This window comes from Saccostrea echinata, unplaced genomic scaffold, assembly GCF_033153115.1.
Source record: "Saccostrea echinata isolate AGI-Se365-2 ecotype Australia unplaced genomic scaffold, CSIRO_AGI_Sech_v1 ptg000058l, whole genome shotgun sequence".
Classification (NCBI taxonomy): domain Eukaryota; kingdom Metazoa; phylum Mollusca; class Bivalvia; order Ostreida; family Ostreidae; genus Saccostrea; species Saccostrea echinata.
In genome coordinates, this window is record NW_026889807.1 from 867,121 (window position 1) to 883,828 (window position 16,708).

The 16,708-nt window shown below is 34.3% G+C and overlaps 1 protein-coding gene across 1 annotated transcript in view; it reads left to right on the forward strand.

Moving 5' to 3' along the window:
* The window catches only part of LOC133174513 (multiple epidermal growth factor-like domains protein 10), a 114,884-nt gene that overhangs the window by 58,499 nt on the left and 39,677 nt on the right, over positions 1-16,708 (forward strand). The window contains exon 6 of the mRNA XM_061309625.1: positions 3,649-3,777. Within this exon, the coding sequence (XP_061165609.1) occupies positions 3,649-3,777 (129 nt within the window). The remainder of the gene's footprint in view (positions 1-3,648; positions 3,778-16,708) is intronic.

The following is a 16,708-nucleotide window of genomic DNA, read 5'->3' on the forward strand; positions in this document are numbered from 1 at the left end:
ATGTAGGTAATAGATAAATAAAAATGAGACACAAATACAAGTACCTTATGTTTGCATACTGATTTTTTTTTAATATCAAGAGAGGCCACAGAGGAGGAGAATGGAATATTTTTACTTATACACTTATTGCTCAAGCAATATTGTTGCGTTTAGCGTTCAACTTACAGAGTAATGGTAGCAAATGGACAGGGAAATGAATATATTGTAAGATTTAATATCCAATATTAAACTTATTAATTTGTTGATCACTCATCATACTATTTCTCTTGTTTTTTGGCAACAAAGCCTCATATATATATATATATATATATATATATATATATATATATATATATATATATATATATATATATATATATATATATATATATATATATATATATATATATATATTACTGAAAATAAGTTATTTTTTGCCATTGCTGTATATGTAAACCATTCTTTTTTTCTTTTTTTTTTCTTTCTTTCTTTACTTTCTTTTTTTTTTTTGGTTTCTTTTTTTTGCTTTTTTTTTTTTTTTTGTTTTTCGGTTTTTTGTTTTGTTTTTTTTTTTGTATGAGTACCGGTAAATAATGATAAATACATAAATACAATACATTAATTTTACGCGATTGATACTATTCAGTAATAATGGATTCCTTTATTGTGCTTTAATACCGGTAAATTCAAGAATATTTTTACTTTGCTTTGAATATTATAAACATTGTACCTTAATGAAGTCTTCTAGTTGAAACCTTTTTTGATAAAGTTTAATTTTCAACAAAAATAACTTTCAAAAATTCAAATTTTGCTTCAATACTTTAACTTTGTTTTGTAACCTCTCTGCTGCCATCGGATAAGTCAGACAAAGCTTTGTCGGACTGATATAAATATGGACCATAACAAGGTCGATACAGATACATTATAGTACAAATACAGACATTAATAAATATGATAAGAAGGAAAGAAAATGGGGATACGTCTAAAACAAACTTATTATCTCCGTTTTAATGTTGAGTTGTATCAATCAGCTTGTAGTCCTCAGTTTTACGGAGATCTCTGCTCTATGGCATGCGGTAACTGTAGTGAGGACAGACCATGTCACCATGTCAACGGAAGCTGTACCAACGGATGTGATGTCGGAGTTTTTGGAGATAAATGCAAAACACGTAAGAACTGTCATAAATTGAATAAAATAAGCATCTATTTTTATTATTTATATTATTATTATCAAAAATGTTTGTGGATCGTCTTTAAAAAAAAAAAAAAAAAAAAAAAAAAAAAAAAAAAAAAAAAAAAAACTCGCCTACTTGTCCTTTCTGGAGAATATTCTAATTGTTGAAAGTAATGATCTGAACAAAAATTAATTTAAAAGACATTTTCTTAGGCTGCAGGCATACTCTACCTCTGATTTCTGCTTTTGTAACTGTAAGGCAAAGTTAAAGTTTTAGAGTTATTTAACCCGCATTATATACTGAAACGGAAAAGAAACACAACAAGCAGTAATCTACAAATATTTGAATATATTTAATGATTTTCAAAAATGAATACAGTAAGGTAAAACTTAATTTAAAAACATTAGAGATTTGATAAAAATGCTAAATGATTATCTTTTAACTTTAGAAAGTAACACATGAATGTTAAAACACCCCTAACCCCGTTCATTCAATTACAGCGTGCTAGACTGCCATGCACAACAATTGCAGCTTGATTTCTACAATGCAATAGGTTCATCAATCTCGAGATCTGAGGGAAAGAAATATTCTTTGCCATTTTTAAATGCTCGTTTTTCAGACGATAGGGTCGAATTTTCTCTAGCCTAGTGCAGTGTAGTAGCCTTTGGACTTCTGGTCCAAGGACTGTCATTCATGCTAATAATACTTATGAGCATTTGAGGAGTGATGTAGAGCATATTTGCATCTGCAACTTTCCATCACCTTTATTTTGAGATTTTCTAGCTAGAGAAATGGAAATATGTACTTTTCAAGAAATCTTGGCATCGCTTACGGAAACGAAAAGAGAATTCATTTTTCGGAATATTGATGCATTTCTTATGATGAACAGATACAAACCCTTAAAACTCCATATTATTACTAAATGTTTTGTTATACATGCAATTTTTTGATTTCTGTTAAGCGGACTCAAACATAACTTCCGGCAATGGTATTAAAATCATTTAACCGTTAAATTACCAATATTTACAAAATTGAAGACGTCCTTACTTTTTAGATACAAAATTATATCCTATATATAATATTTCCTCCTAAAAAAGGATGTTGCGTTTCTTTTGCGTTTCAGTATATTTATACCTCGTTCTACTTGTATGACTATATGTACATTAAAATGTAGGGCCGACTCGAACTCTGTTTTACAAATGAACTTACGATTAAAAAACAGTGGAATGAAAATCTTAAAAAAATGATAATTCTCTAAAAAAGCATAAAAAATATTTTTGAAACTCTTTTTTTCAATAACATTACTTCCGTTTTCAAATTAATGCTAAGAATAAAGTAAGAAAAGGCCCTGAACCGGAAGTGGAAATGCCAGAAAACATTTTTTGCGAGACGGATGTGATTGAAAAATACATTTATTGAAACCTTTAAAAACATCATTAAGCATGGATCAAAATACTGTTTTTGACATGTTTGCTATAAGTCTATTGTCTTTTGTTTTATACATTTACGCCTAATACAACCACACTATATTCTTGCCAGTATATATACATGCTAAGAGTCAGTGTCTTCCCTCAGACTAAACAGGTCGGGTACACAACATTTTACTGAAGGCACATTTCAACACGTGACGATGTTTTTGTCAAACGTATTCTCCAATCAAGATCATGACGATATACTACATGTTTACCATTCAACAGCGACATGTAGTTGTCGTCGGTTTACTGCATAATATTTACTTGGTTACCAGAAGAAAAAAAAACTGTACAGTTCTTTTCTTTTTCTTTTTTTTTTTACCTTATACGGCAGAAATTCGAAGATTATATTCCAAGGACCCAGCTCCATGCTTACATTTAATATTGAAGTTGTTTTAGATGATTAATAGTTGCATCAAATAACGTACACATGCCATGCCGTTTGCATGTACATAAAACATTTTGATGATATTGAGGAGTTTACTAATAATTGCGCACCTTGTACTGCTATCTAAAAAGATGCGCACTTATATATCACGAAAAAAATTACATGTAATGTTTTATCGACACAATAGCACGTACGTAAACAATAGTTTACACCGATAAATTACTCGCTGATATACATGTAACTAAAGACTAACTAGAGCATTTTTTTTCTAAACGTGAGCTTAGAAATGAGAGATTACACATCATTTTCAATATTTCTTTCATAAATGTAAAAAAAAAAAATAAATAGATAAATAAAAATAAAAATAAAATAAAATAAAGAATTGAAAATGGGTTTCCAAGGGACTCTGTTAAGTTGCTTTAAATTTTCAACACAACTGAATTCGTTCATGTACTTGTAGCCCATAATTCATCGCGACTCATTCAAATGATTGGTCAGTAAACAGTAGATAGCTAATTTAACATGCAAATTAACGCTGATATCAGAAAATCTAGTAGTCTCGACCTGCTAAAATGTCACCGATATCTTTTTCTTATTCTTTGTGGAAAAAAATATAAACTTTGCTCCTTTTCAGCATGTCCTGTTGGTTGGCATGGGCATAACTGTTCTCAGATGTGTAGTAACTGTGATCAGTGTGACAGATTAACGGGACAATGTACATCTCCATGTTACCCTGGATGGAAGGGACTCTTTTGCAGGGATGGTAATTCACATTCCTTTCTTAAAAAATAAAATCCAAAGAAAACATTTTAGGTGTTAAAACAATGTACATGCACCGTGTACAGTGTACCTATGAAGAATATTATTAATTTATTAATTATCCAGAATGGAGATGATATTCATGAATATTGTATTGCATCACATCCACTACATACCTATATAATGGAGATCGCTTCAAGAATAAACAAAATAATGAATAAATAAAAATTTAAAAAAAAAATCAAAGAAAATATTAGGGTCTTTTTTTTTAAGGAATGGACTGCTTTAGATTAAAAAAGCCTATTGAAGAATTCGCAATCATATACCATCTCTATTATTTTTAAGGGTATAAAAAATCATCAAAACAATTAGGAAGTGATTTTCAATCAACATTATGTCTCTTATTAAGTCAATGAAAATCATGCTTGGATTCCCAGCTTGTAACAAAAATTACTATACTTAACTCTATTTATATAATAATAAACAGTTATGGAATGAGTATGACCTAATTAGCACGGTTTTGTTTAGCTGAGGGAGGGAACTATGTATTCGCCGTCTTAAGAAATTTGTTTCCTCCCTTGGGGAACCAAAAAAGTGCTATTTTCGGAGTACCCATTCCGTAACTGCTAAATTATATCGAAACAACGGAGGGAAATACATGAACCAATAAACCAGACATTTTTGACATTATAGAAGCATTCAAATCATCACAAATACATTCATCTAAATTTTATTACATAATTTATTGCATTAGTATTGAGCGAAAAATTAATATGTTTTAAAAATTATAATGTCACAGATATTGAAAAAAGTTATCGTGTTTGTCATTTTGCTATAATTCCAGATTGTTTTTTGAAGTGGCATGTCTAACGTGTTATGAGCATTTTCATCGGTTTAAAATATCATTGAATATTCATGAAGGAGTAGTCCTAGGCTCTAACTCTGATTTTACAGGAAGCAATCCTCATATTCAAGAAGTTTTTTTGTCAGGAAATTGACAGTTTTATGGTATTCATTTGATATAGAGTAGTAATAGTAGAGGTATAATAATGTTAACTATAGTTTACTGTACTACATACTTTGGTACTTTGATTTATTTTGAAACCTTTGTTCCTTTTCCCTTAAGGGTTTAAGTTGTCTTTATAATTTTAAATAATGTATAGATTTTTTATACAAGGAAATAAATATCAGATTTAGAAAACAAGTAAAGTTACAAATTAAATATAACCCCAAATATAACATACCATGATGTACTTTGATTTTAACACCATGCCTTTGACCTTGACGTTTCACTCATTTTTCTTTTTTTAAAAGTTACTAAAAGCTTTTGAACTCGAGAGGAAAGAGAATTTATATTTTATAGGCGCATTACCTGTTTCAAGATTTTACCGAATGTAGTTTGGTTTTTAGACCTCGTGACCTTGACCTTAAAATTTGACCTACAGTCTTTTTCAGTTTTTTCTTTCATTGATGATAACTTTTTAATGTCCGAAGATGGGGTTTTCATATTTTATATGTAGATTGCATAAGACAATACGTTTGACCTCATGTCCTTGACCTACAAGTTTAAAAGACACACAAACAACATCTCACAATTATGCAATAAATAATTTCATCCCAACCACTAAGACCCCCGAAAGCTGGAGACCAAATTTAAAATTGTTTGTCTAATAAAATCTCTCCTTAGGACTGTCTTAAATGATAAACAGATGTGTACACAAAACTAATGGTTTTTCTGCAATATTCTCGTTTAGTTACAAGGAGTAGATTACTCCAGGATAGACCGGTCTATCCTGCAGTATAGGGGCCTTTATAGACGGTAAAAAAAATGGAAAATACGAAAAATGTAAAATGCGCTGGACCGGTCTATCCAGGCGTATAGGGGCCGTTATAGACGGTTAAAAAAAAGTCAAAATAAGAAAGTCTATCCAGGATACCGTATCAAAAGTCTCAAAATGCGCTGGTCGGGTCAACTTAGTGCATTTTTCCCCCCTTTTTTTAAAAAAAAATACAAAAATCAAAAAAAAAAAAGATTTTTTTTTTCAATTTCAACAAACCTTTATTATTGATCCAATACAATACAATACAATACAATAATAAAAGAAAAAAAAGTGTCAATTCTTTTTTTTTCTGGACTTTCATGCATTTCTTTTGTCACTCTCTCTGTATTTTTTTCCTTTTGTTCGAGGTTTTATTTATCCTTACGAATCTCAGCCATCACTTCTTCTTTAAACACAGCAATTTCATCTGTTATGATTTCTCTAAACTCACAGTGATCCTTCTGAAGTTGTACCATTATATCACTTGTTTTCTCCTGATCCTGAATCATTTTTCTTATTATACTGGCTATTTCCTTCTGGTTCTCTTTCATAATTTGAATTATATCACATATATCCTCTAGGATTTTTTTTATCCCTCTTCTTTCATGTAGTTCAATACCAGCCATTACTGTTGCCAATTCAAACATATCATTCAGAGTCCTGGAATTTTCTTCTTCCATCTTAAGGTTTAGTTTGGTTTAAAGTCCCTGACTAAAATATAAGACTGATCCTATATACTCTCAGGTCTGGTTTATATACCTTTTTGATCCATTCTATTTTTAGTTTCTACTTTTTTTTTTAGTTAAATCTATTTTTAATCTCCACTATTTTTATAAGTTTAAAACTATTTTTAGTTCTTTTGTAAGTATTATTATAACACCACGAGATCCTATTCTTAAAACACCTGTGCAGTAGTGGCGTGTGCAAAAAAAAAAGTTCCTCCTACTTAAAATCTTGGCACCGATCCAAATCACAGCGACCTATGCATTGTGACGTCATCTATTGTATAAAAACCGTCTTCTTTTGACTTTCAGCTCATTCTGTTGTTAAAAATAAACATGGATCGTTTCACACGACAACTTAAGAAATGGAAAAAAAGAGAGAAAGAATTAGATAAAATTCTTCATAACAATAGAGATAGAGAATTAGATCTTAAAAAACGAAATGCCTTGTACTTACAAAGAATACAGAAAGCCAATCGTCATCAACAAGTACAAGCCTTACGTCATGTAAATAGAGAAGAAGAACCAAATTCTTCATCTCATTTACCACCACCTCATTCACCACCAGGGAAACCTAAGTCCATTTCCCAGTATTATAAAGTGAGATTAGATTCCACCAGACATTCCAGAAAATTTAAAGCCAAAGAAAATAAATACAATATCAATTTTGAGGAATTTCCAGAAGAAGAAAACAAAGGATTTGTTCGGCGATTATTTAGAGATATGTTAAAAACTGTCAAATATGAAATGCAGTGTAATCCTAACGATTACTTACGCTTGAACATACGTCATCCTTCTCTGAAATCTGAAATCTGGTACGAGTTTACCCAATGTAAACATTTAAACGAGGAGGTCATTTTAAACAAAATAGAAGCCGTTCAACAATCTAAAAAAGATTTTAAACTGGGAGACGGGTCTATTGAATTCGACATGTTTCATGTGAAATATCCTCAAGGAAGTGGTGGAAATAATACCAAACACCTGATGATCAATAAGGACACTTTCCTTAAAGGAAAAAAATCTATCGTTCAGATCGACAATCCCTGGGATAAGATGTGTTTAGCTAGAGCTATTGTCATCACCCGGTTACACAGTGAAAAGCCAGAAAATCCCGACCTCGAATGGGAAAAAAGATGGAAACGTATGCGGGTAGGAGATGTAAGGGGTAATGATCAGAAAAACCAAGCTATAGCTCTCATGGAACAAGCCGGATGTGATATTCATCAATCTTGTGGACCCGAAGAATGGGGGAAATTACAACAAGTGTTATATCCTCAATATCGACTGAAAATATTTCAGATCAAGTCTATGTCTTCTAAATTCTCCTTAGAACCTATCTACAAAGGGAATGGATAAGGAATTTCTTTAAACATTTTGTTAGAAGATCATCATTACCATGCCATTTTATCCATGCCTGGTATCACAGGGTGTCAATATTATTGTGATCATTGTGATGTGGGGTACAGAAACATCACAGACCATCGATCCAAATGTCCTTTTCGATGTGATTTTTGTTTATCTTACCCTCCATGCCCTAAAGACGGGAGCCAGATTTCATGTCCTCATTACTAGGGATTTTTTAAGAATAGAGGTTGTTATGAAAATCATTGACGACCTTACAGTAAAAATACGACAACAACCATCTGTAATTTAATGGGACGATGTGATGCCTAAAAAATTATTATCTCATCACTTATGCGGAGGACGGAAACAATGTAAGATCTGTAAGAAAATTGTACAGAATGATCATCAGTGTTACGTTCAACAGAAACCTCCCAAAAAGAAGAAGGAAAAAGAGACATTACAGATTTACATTTATTTCGATTTCGAATGTACCCAGGAAAACGGCATTCACATCCCTAATCTGTGTGTAGCACATCGGGTCTGTCAACATTGTGGGCATTTACCCATTGAGGATCCTTGTCCTCATTGTCGACACATGGGACCCCGTCAACATGTGTTTAAAGGATTAAATACCTTAAAAGACTTCATGGACTGGTTATTACAACCCATCAGCAAAGGAGATAAGCATGGTACTTTATTACACGACGAGGCCATCATCATTGCTCACAATTTCAAAGGATATGACGGACAGTTCATTTTAAATTACCTGGTGCATTCTGCTTGCATTAAACCCACCGTCATCCAAAACGGGAGTAAAATCTTATCCATGGAAATCCTTGGATTGAAATTCATCGATTCTTATAATTTTTTACCTTTTGCTCTGTCCAAGATGCCTTCCGCTTTTGGATTCACCGAACTGAAAAAGGGTATTTCCCTCACTTTTTCAATACGGTACAGAACCAGAATTACGTGGGACCTTATCCCCCTCCAGATAAATACAATCCGGACGACATGACTATTAGTGGACGACAAGCTTTTTTCCAATGGTACGATCAACAAGCTGGAAAAGTGTTTGATTTCCAGAAGGAATTTTTAGAGTATTGTATTTCCGACGTCGATATTTTACGACGATGTTGTGCTCAGTTCAGAGCCACTCTCAAGACCTTGGTCAATGTAGATCCCTTTCAGGAATCTATCACTTTTGCCAGTGCAGCCAATTTAGCTTACCGTCGAGGATTTATGCCCGAAGATTCCATTGCCATCATTCCTAACCTGGGATATCAACCTGCTCGTCAATATTCGGCCAAAGCCTGTCGGTGGTTAACCTTTTTGAGTCAACAGAGTGGATCTCACATCCAACATGCGAGAAACGGGGGAGAAGTCAAGATCGGAAGTTATACTGTAGACGGATATCAGGAAGATAACCACACCCTCTACGAATTTTACGGATGTTATTGGCCCATGCCCCACCTGCTTTTCCAATCTACAGACCGAAACTCATCCTCACCAACCCCAATGGACTTACCAACAATTATATGAAGAAACTTTAAGAAGGAAATCGGTCTTAGAGCAATTTGGTTACTCTGTCACCTCTATCTGGGAGCACGAATTCGATCAACAAGTGCAAAGAGATGAAGTTTTACAGAATTTTTTATCAGACCTAAACATTTCAGATCCTTTAAACCCCCGAGAGGCTTTGTATGGAGGTCGGACCAATGCTACACGATTATATTGTGAGGAAGGAGATATGAGATACATAGACGTTTGTTCTCTCTACCCTTACGTGTTAAAACACAGACCTTTTCCTGTAGGGCATCCTCAAATCATTACCGATCAATTCCAAGACGTCAGATCCTATTTTGGACTCATTCATTGTCGGGTCTTACCACCTCGAGGCCTCTATCACCCAGTTTTACCTTATCGCACAGGAGGCAAGTTATTATTTCCCTTATGCCGAACTTGTGCAAAACAACAAGACCCTAAACATCGATGTCGACACAATTCCCGTGAACGCAGTCTCACAGGTACCTGGGTGACCACCGAATTACACAAAGCCTTGGACATGGGGTATACTTTAGAGAAGATATACGAAGTTTGGCATTTTCCAGAAAGCAGCACAGATTTATTCAGACCTTACATCGATACTTTTTTAAAGATCAAACAAGAAGCGTCTGGATTTCCACCGGAGTGTCAGATGGAAGAACAGCAACTAAATTACATTCGTCAAGTTTTAGAAAAAGAAGGGATTAGAATGGATTGGTTAAGTATTGAAAAAAATCCAGTGCGAAGAACCATAGCCAAACTTTTTTTAAATTGTTTGTGGGGAAAATTTGCTCAACGTCTGTTATTACCGAAAACGAAATACTTAACGGAAGAAGAGGAATTACATCAACTCTTACAAGATTCGACCAAAGAGATTAAAGGGATCCAACTCTTAGAAAATAAAGAAAAGCCGGAATTAGACATGATGTTAGTCAATTATCAAGACAAAAATCAATTTGTAGAAGAATGTCCCTTTGGAAACATAATACTGGCCTGTTTCACTACCGCTCATGCCAGATTACACCTCTACCAGACTTTACCACCTTTAGGAGATCGGGTGCTTTATTTCGATACGGATAGTATCATTTACCAACATAAGGAAGGACAATTTAATCCGATTCTTGGAAACAGTTTAGGAGAATGGACCGATGAATTGGACGGGGATCACATTATCAAATTCATGTCTGGAGGTCCCAAAAATTATGCTTACCTTACCTCCAAGGGAAATTCCATCCTTAAAGTCAAAGGATTAACTCTCAATTTTCGGGCTTCTAATATCGTATCCTTAGAGACTTTAGAAAAAATGCTCAGGAAAGAAATAGATGAAGTCACAGTGTCTTATCCTTACAAAATACAGAGGACCCGAGATCATCAAGTCAAGACAGTACCTTTAGAAAAACAATATAGAATTGTTTACGATAAGAGACAGACCTTGAAAGATTATAACACTTTACCTTATGGTTATTAAAATGATGGTTATTAACTATAAATAAAGCATTGAAACTACCTTTGTCTTCATTTGTCATCATGCAACATGAGGAGACACCTCTTCCCTCTTTTCTTTTAAAACATGAATTTACCATGGTGGTAGCAGGACCTTCTAAATCTGGCAAAACTGAATTTGTCAAGAAATTAGTAGAAAATTTACATTGGATTACCCCCATGCCACAAAAAATTGTGTGGTGTTATCGGGAATGGCAACCTGCTTACACTTCTCTAAGAGATCGGGTGTTTTTCATTCGAAATATTCCCGAAGACGATGAGAAATTAGTGGCTAATTTAAATATACCAAACTTACTCATTTTTGACGACATGATGGGAGGAAAAGCCATTGAATCGATCGTGGATTGGTTTACCCGTAAAGCTCATCATCGGAATACCAGTGTGATTTACATCACTCAGAATTTATTTGATAGGGCAGCATCACATCGCACCATTAGTTTGAATGCTCATTATTTAGTCTTGTTTAAAAATCCCCGAGACAAATCTCAAATCAGTGTCTTGAGTCGTCAGTTAGCTTCACCTCATTTGATGTCCGCTTATCAAGAAGCTACCAATGTTCCTCATGGATATCTCTTGGTGGATTTGAGTCCACACACTCCAGACGAATACAGATTGAGAAGTAGATTGTTTGAATGGTTAACTATACACATGCCTCAAGAGTATAAATAAAAATGTATCATCCTCACACTTGTCATTTATCATTCAACTCTCATCATGGCACCATCAGCCAAGAGTAAATTAGTGAAAACTTTAAGACGTTTACAGCGGGAAAAAGATCCTGCTAAACGAGCTCATTTAAATGAATTAGGGCGTAAAGCCTTATTGAATTGGTTTGCTATGGGAGCTCGAAATTTAATGAAAGGGGTATTACCCATTAATAAACAGACCCAGAGATTTATTGATCATCATCGTCAAGATTTAAGTATCATCGCTGATAAATCATCTACTGAGGAAGACAGAAAAAAAGCTATTTTAAAACGTGGCGGAGCAGGATTTTTAGGAGGAGTCATCATTCGTCATTTATTTAAATGGAATACCCCTAAAAAACGACGTGCTCGTCGTTTGAAAAGTGTGGTGGTAAGATTCCAGAACAAAAAGACAAAAAAAGAGAGTTTTACCAAATTGGATGGTTCGACTAGGTGGGGGGTCAAACAATAAGAAAAAACCTAATCAAAAGAAGAAGAAGAAGAAAAGAAAAAATCCAAAAACTCCAGGTCCACCCAAAACTCCAGCTCAACGTAAAGCTATGCCTAAAAGTCTAAGAAATGAAATTAATCAGTATTATAAAGAACAAAGACAAAAAACTATTGGAGAGTTATTAAAGAAACAAGCTGAAATGAGAATGGATCGTGCTATGGCACCCATAGGCAGTCAAAGAGCCCCGGATTTATTTCCTCAAGTTAATGTAGGAATTCCTTCTCCTGGAATTAAAGTACCCATACAGACTCCTAAAATAGGCTGCTTTCAACCTTTATCTGCTTCTACACCTAAACTTCCAAAAGGAATGAGATATAAATGCCGATATTGTTCCAAAATCTATGTCACCGAAAAAAATAGAGATAAACATGAGAAAGACAAACATGGCATGTATGCTCCTCCTCCTTAAAAGAGTATAAAAGGAGGACACACTGAGGGACACCTCTTCATTATTTGAAAAGGATGGCTAAGAAGAAGAAGAAGAAGAACACTTGTTGTTCTACAAGATTAAAATCTCATGGGCCTCTTTTAAGAGTGTTATTTAATCCTCATTATTCTTCACCCTTAAAGACAAATATTTTAAAACATTGTTCTGGAGATTGTATTCTGAAGATTTGTGAGATTGTGTACAACCTATTAAAAGGAGTGTTACCTCTCAGTTCGGTTCAGAAACGAAAACTAGCTGGAAAGAAACACATCTTAAGGAGACTAATTCAACCTCAATCTATTCAGAAAAGACGAGCTTTGTAAGTCCAGCAAAAAGGGGGCCTCTTCCCTCTTTTACTCGGTCCTTTACTTATAGGAGCAGCATCTCTCCTAGGGGGAAAATGAGTCGTAAAATGGTATTAGTTCCTGAAGTCTTATTGAATGAACTTAAAGGAAAATTACCGAAACCTCCTGAATTTCAATCTACTCTCAGTTTAGGTCAGGAATTAGAGGACATTACAAGACGTGAAGATTTAACCCCAGAAGAAAAAGTCGCTTTATATGGTCAAGAACTTCATCGCTATAGAAATTATTTAGAAAAAGCTAGACAACAACCTACAAAAACTCGATTAGCTCAACCATCAGCTCAACCAGCAGCAGCAGCAGCAGCAGGAGCACCCCCAGCAGTAGCACCAGTACCCCCATCCCCTGCAGAAGCAACAGCAGGATCACCAGCAGGCCCAGCTGAGATTGAAGATGAAATCCTTGAAACCGTCAATAAAAACATGTAAAGAAAAGCTGGATTATTATTAAATCATTTAAAGAAAAACCCTAAAGTGTTAACTTGGAATAAAGAAGGTGAAATTAGTTATCGAGGTCAAAAAGTTGCCAATTCTAACATTGTGGATTTAATGGCTGATAGTATGAGATCTCAGTCTCGTAAAAATCATCCGGTTCCTACAGGATTAGAACAATTTGCTCAAGCTTTAAAAGAGACCCGTACTCCTCTGGAATACCTCAGTAATGGAAGCCTTATAAAAGCCATGCAGAAACCTGGAAAAATCAGTACTCCTAAAAGTCAAGAAAGAGACGATAGTGGATTTTCTTCCTTTTTAGACACTCCAGTAAGTAGTCCTATAGAAGATCCAGGAACCGTCATTAAAAAACCCATTTCAACCCCTGTAGGGACAAGGGTAGGATCCAGATATAGTCCCTTTAGAGCTCAACAGAAATTAAAAGCCAAACTCGAAGAAGAAGAAAAGAAATTTGCAAAAATTGAAGAAAATTGGCTTCCTTTACCTAAGAAATGAAAAAGAAACAAGTGGAAGATATTTTAAAAGAGATTTATTATGATCCTAAAAGAGGGTACGGAGGAATACAAGCTTTGTATCGTCAGGTCAAACCTTTAGGAATTTCCCTGAAAAAGATTCGAGTCTGGTTAAAAAAACAAGATACTTATACTTTACATAAACCCATTCAAAGAAAATTCCGCAGACAACAAACTAGAGTGACCGACATAGATGAACAATAGCAATTAGATTTAGCAGCTGTGTCCAGTTTAAAGAAATACAATGATGGATATACTTTTTTATTGTGTGCCATTGACGTCTTATCTAAATATGCCTGGGTAGTGCCTTTAAAACAGAAAACAGGAAAAGAAATGATTCGAGGATTACAAGAGATTTTTCAACAAGACGGACGACGTCCCATTCGCATTCAATCCGATCAAGGCAAAGAATTTACCAATAAAGAATTCTTACACACTTTTAAATCCATTCATTTTTTTACCACTCGTAATACGGACACTAAAGCCAGTATCGTGGAACGATTTCAGAGAACCCTCAAAGCACGCATGTGGCGTTATTTCACTCGTCATAAAACCAGACGGTATGTAGATGTCTTACCGGATTTAGTATATGCTTACAATCATTCTAATCATCGAAGTATTAAAAGAGCACCAGCTCAAGTGAATGCTTCTAATGTATTGAAAGTCTGGAAAACTTTATATGGGGAAAAATCTCAAACATTCCCTAAAAAACCTCAATTTAAACAAGGAGATCGGGTCCGCATTAGTAAAGCTAAACGCACTTTTGAAAAAGGATATTTACCCAATTGGACTACAGAATTGTTTACCATTTCTAAAAGAGTGCCTGGAAGATATCCTTATGTGTATAAAATCCAAGATGATCATGGTGAGGAATTAGAAGGCACTTTTTACGAAAAAGAATTACAACAGATTAATAAAAACGATGATGTGTACGAAGTAGAAGAAATCTTGGGGTATAAAAAGCGACGTGTAGGGAAAAAAATCATTCGAGAAGTCAAAGTGCGGTGGAAAGGATATCCTCCTAGTTTCGATTCATGGATTCCCCAAACGGATCTCATTCAATAACTCCTCATTGGAAATTTTGTGGAGAGAATGTGCCTCGAGAAGAAATTGTTTATTTTGCACAATTATTCATTTGTGTATCTCTTATCATTACCAGTGTGGTCATGTTAGCTTTACATGATACTAATCGAGAATATTGGATGGTCTGTGTTAGTTCTTCCGTAGGATACATTATGCCTAGTCCTACGATGATACATCATACCCCTAAGAAGACCACAAATCCAGGGAGTCTAAAAATAGAGACACAATAGAGTATAAAAAAATAGACACAAATCCAAAGAGTCTAAAAATAGAGACACCATAGAGTATATAAAAATAGACACAAATCCAAAGAGTCTAAAAATAGAGACACCATAGAGTATATAAAATGGAACAAGTCCAAAAAAAATGATCATTTCTGATTTCACAGAGAGACAGAGAGAGAGAGAGACAGAGCACACACACACACAAAAAAATACAATGGAGTATTTAAGCTCAGAGTATCGTTGGAAAATTAAAAGTTCTACTAAGAAAGGAGAATGGATGAAAAACAAACAAGAATGTATTCAAGATTTCAAGGATAAGAATCCAGGAAAACAAAAAGGTGCCACCCTGTATAAGAGAATGAAGTTTCCAGACCATCAATGGGTAAAAACACATAAGATGGCAATATTAGGGGGTCGAAAGGAACCTAAATATCAGGAATTCAAATGGAAAGTGAAATATGTCTTGTTTCACAAACAAAAAGGACCAGAAAGGACTTGGATTCAAGGAAAATGGATGGAAAGAGCCAAAGAGTGTATCCAAGATTATCTGAAAGTGCTCTTAAAAGGATACAGTATCATGGACTGTGCTTGTGAAACAGAATATTTGTACATGAGAAGATCTTTTCCCATAGATGAAACAAAAGAAGTGTACAATAGTTTTGAATGTTTATTAATATGATTATTTTGTTATGATTGTTGTTATTATGAATAAAAAAAAACACAAAAAAAATACAAGTCTTATTTTGATCTGTATCACATTTTTTAGTGTGATTAATGACGTCACAATGGATATACTTGAATCGCTGCCAAGATTTGTGTATTACCTGTGTATTAATGACTCAGCAAGAAAAAAAAGTTTTTGCACACGGCACTACTGCACAGGTGTTTTCAGAATGGGATCTCGTGCTAAAAATAAATATAGTAACAAAATTCTAAAAATAAAACACAGAAAAAGGTATATCAAGCTTAGCTTTGAGTACACTGCGCTCAATCATGATTTTTATGTGGAGAATAGCCTATTTGATTGACGTAGAAAAGTATTACTGTCATTACTGTGATAGGGAGATGATCCATAACCGTACATTTACGGTGTATGATTATCCCGGATGGCATCACAGAACTTATCGAATTTGTGAGCATTGTGAAATGACTTTTCCTCACTGGTTTGTGGATGATCCCCCTTCCATGGAGAACTGTGGATGTAGCTGGTGTGTGAAATATTTCACATGGAAGTACGGGGTAGAGAATATGGTGCACCCATGGGTCAAAGTAACGAGAAAAAGAGCTTTAAAGAAATGCCTGACCTGCTGGGAGGAAAATACGGAGGGGAGATGGAAGTGTCAACAGTGTCGACAGTATCCTTGCTGTGAGAAATGTGTTGAGAACTTTGTCAAGACTTGCTACAGACTTTGTTCATTATGTAGATATGAAGGAACTAAATCATAAAATGAAATGTGTATAAAGAACATTATAGAGACTTCTTACAGACAATGTCCCTTATGTCGATTTGATGGTTAAAAAATAAAAATAAAATTCTTTTTAAAAAAGAATTGTTGTTGTTATTATTATTATAAATAGAAAGGTTAGAAGTAAATATCTCTCAGTCTCTTACTGAACATGGCTGAGAACAGTGATTTTTACATGACATTACCCAGTGATAGCTCCATGCAATCTTTTCCGAGGAATACGACTGCTCAATTTAAAACTTTATTACCACAATCTGTGGATTTAACTGATGGTCAATGGG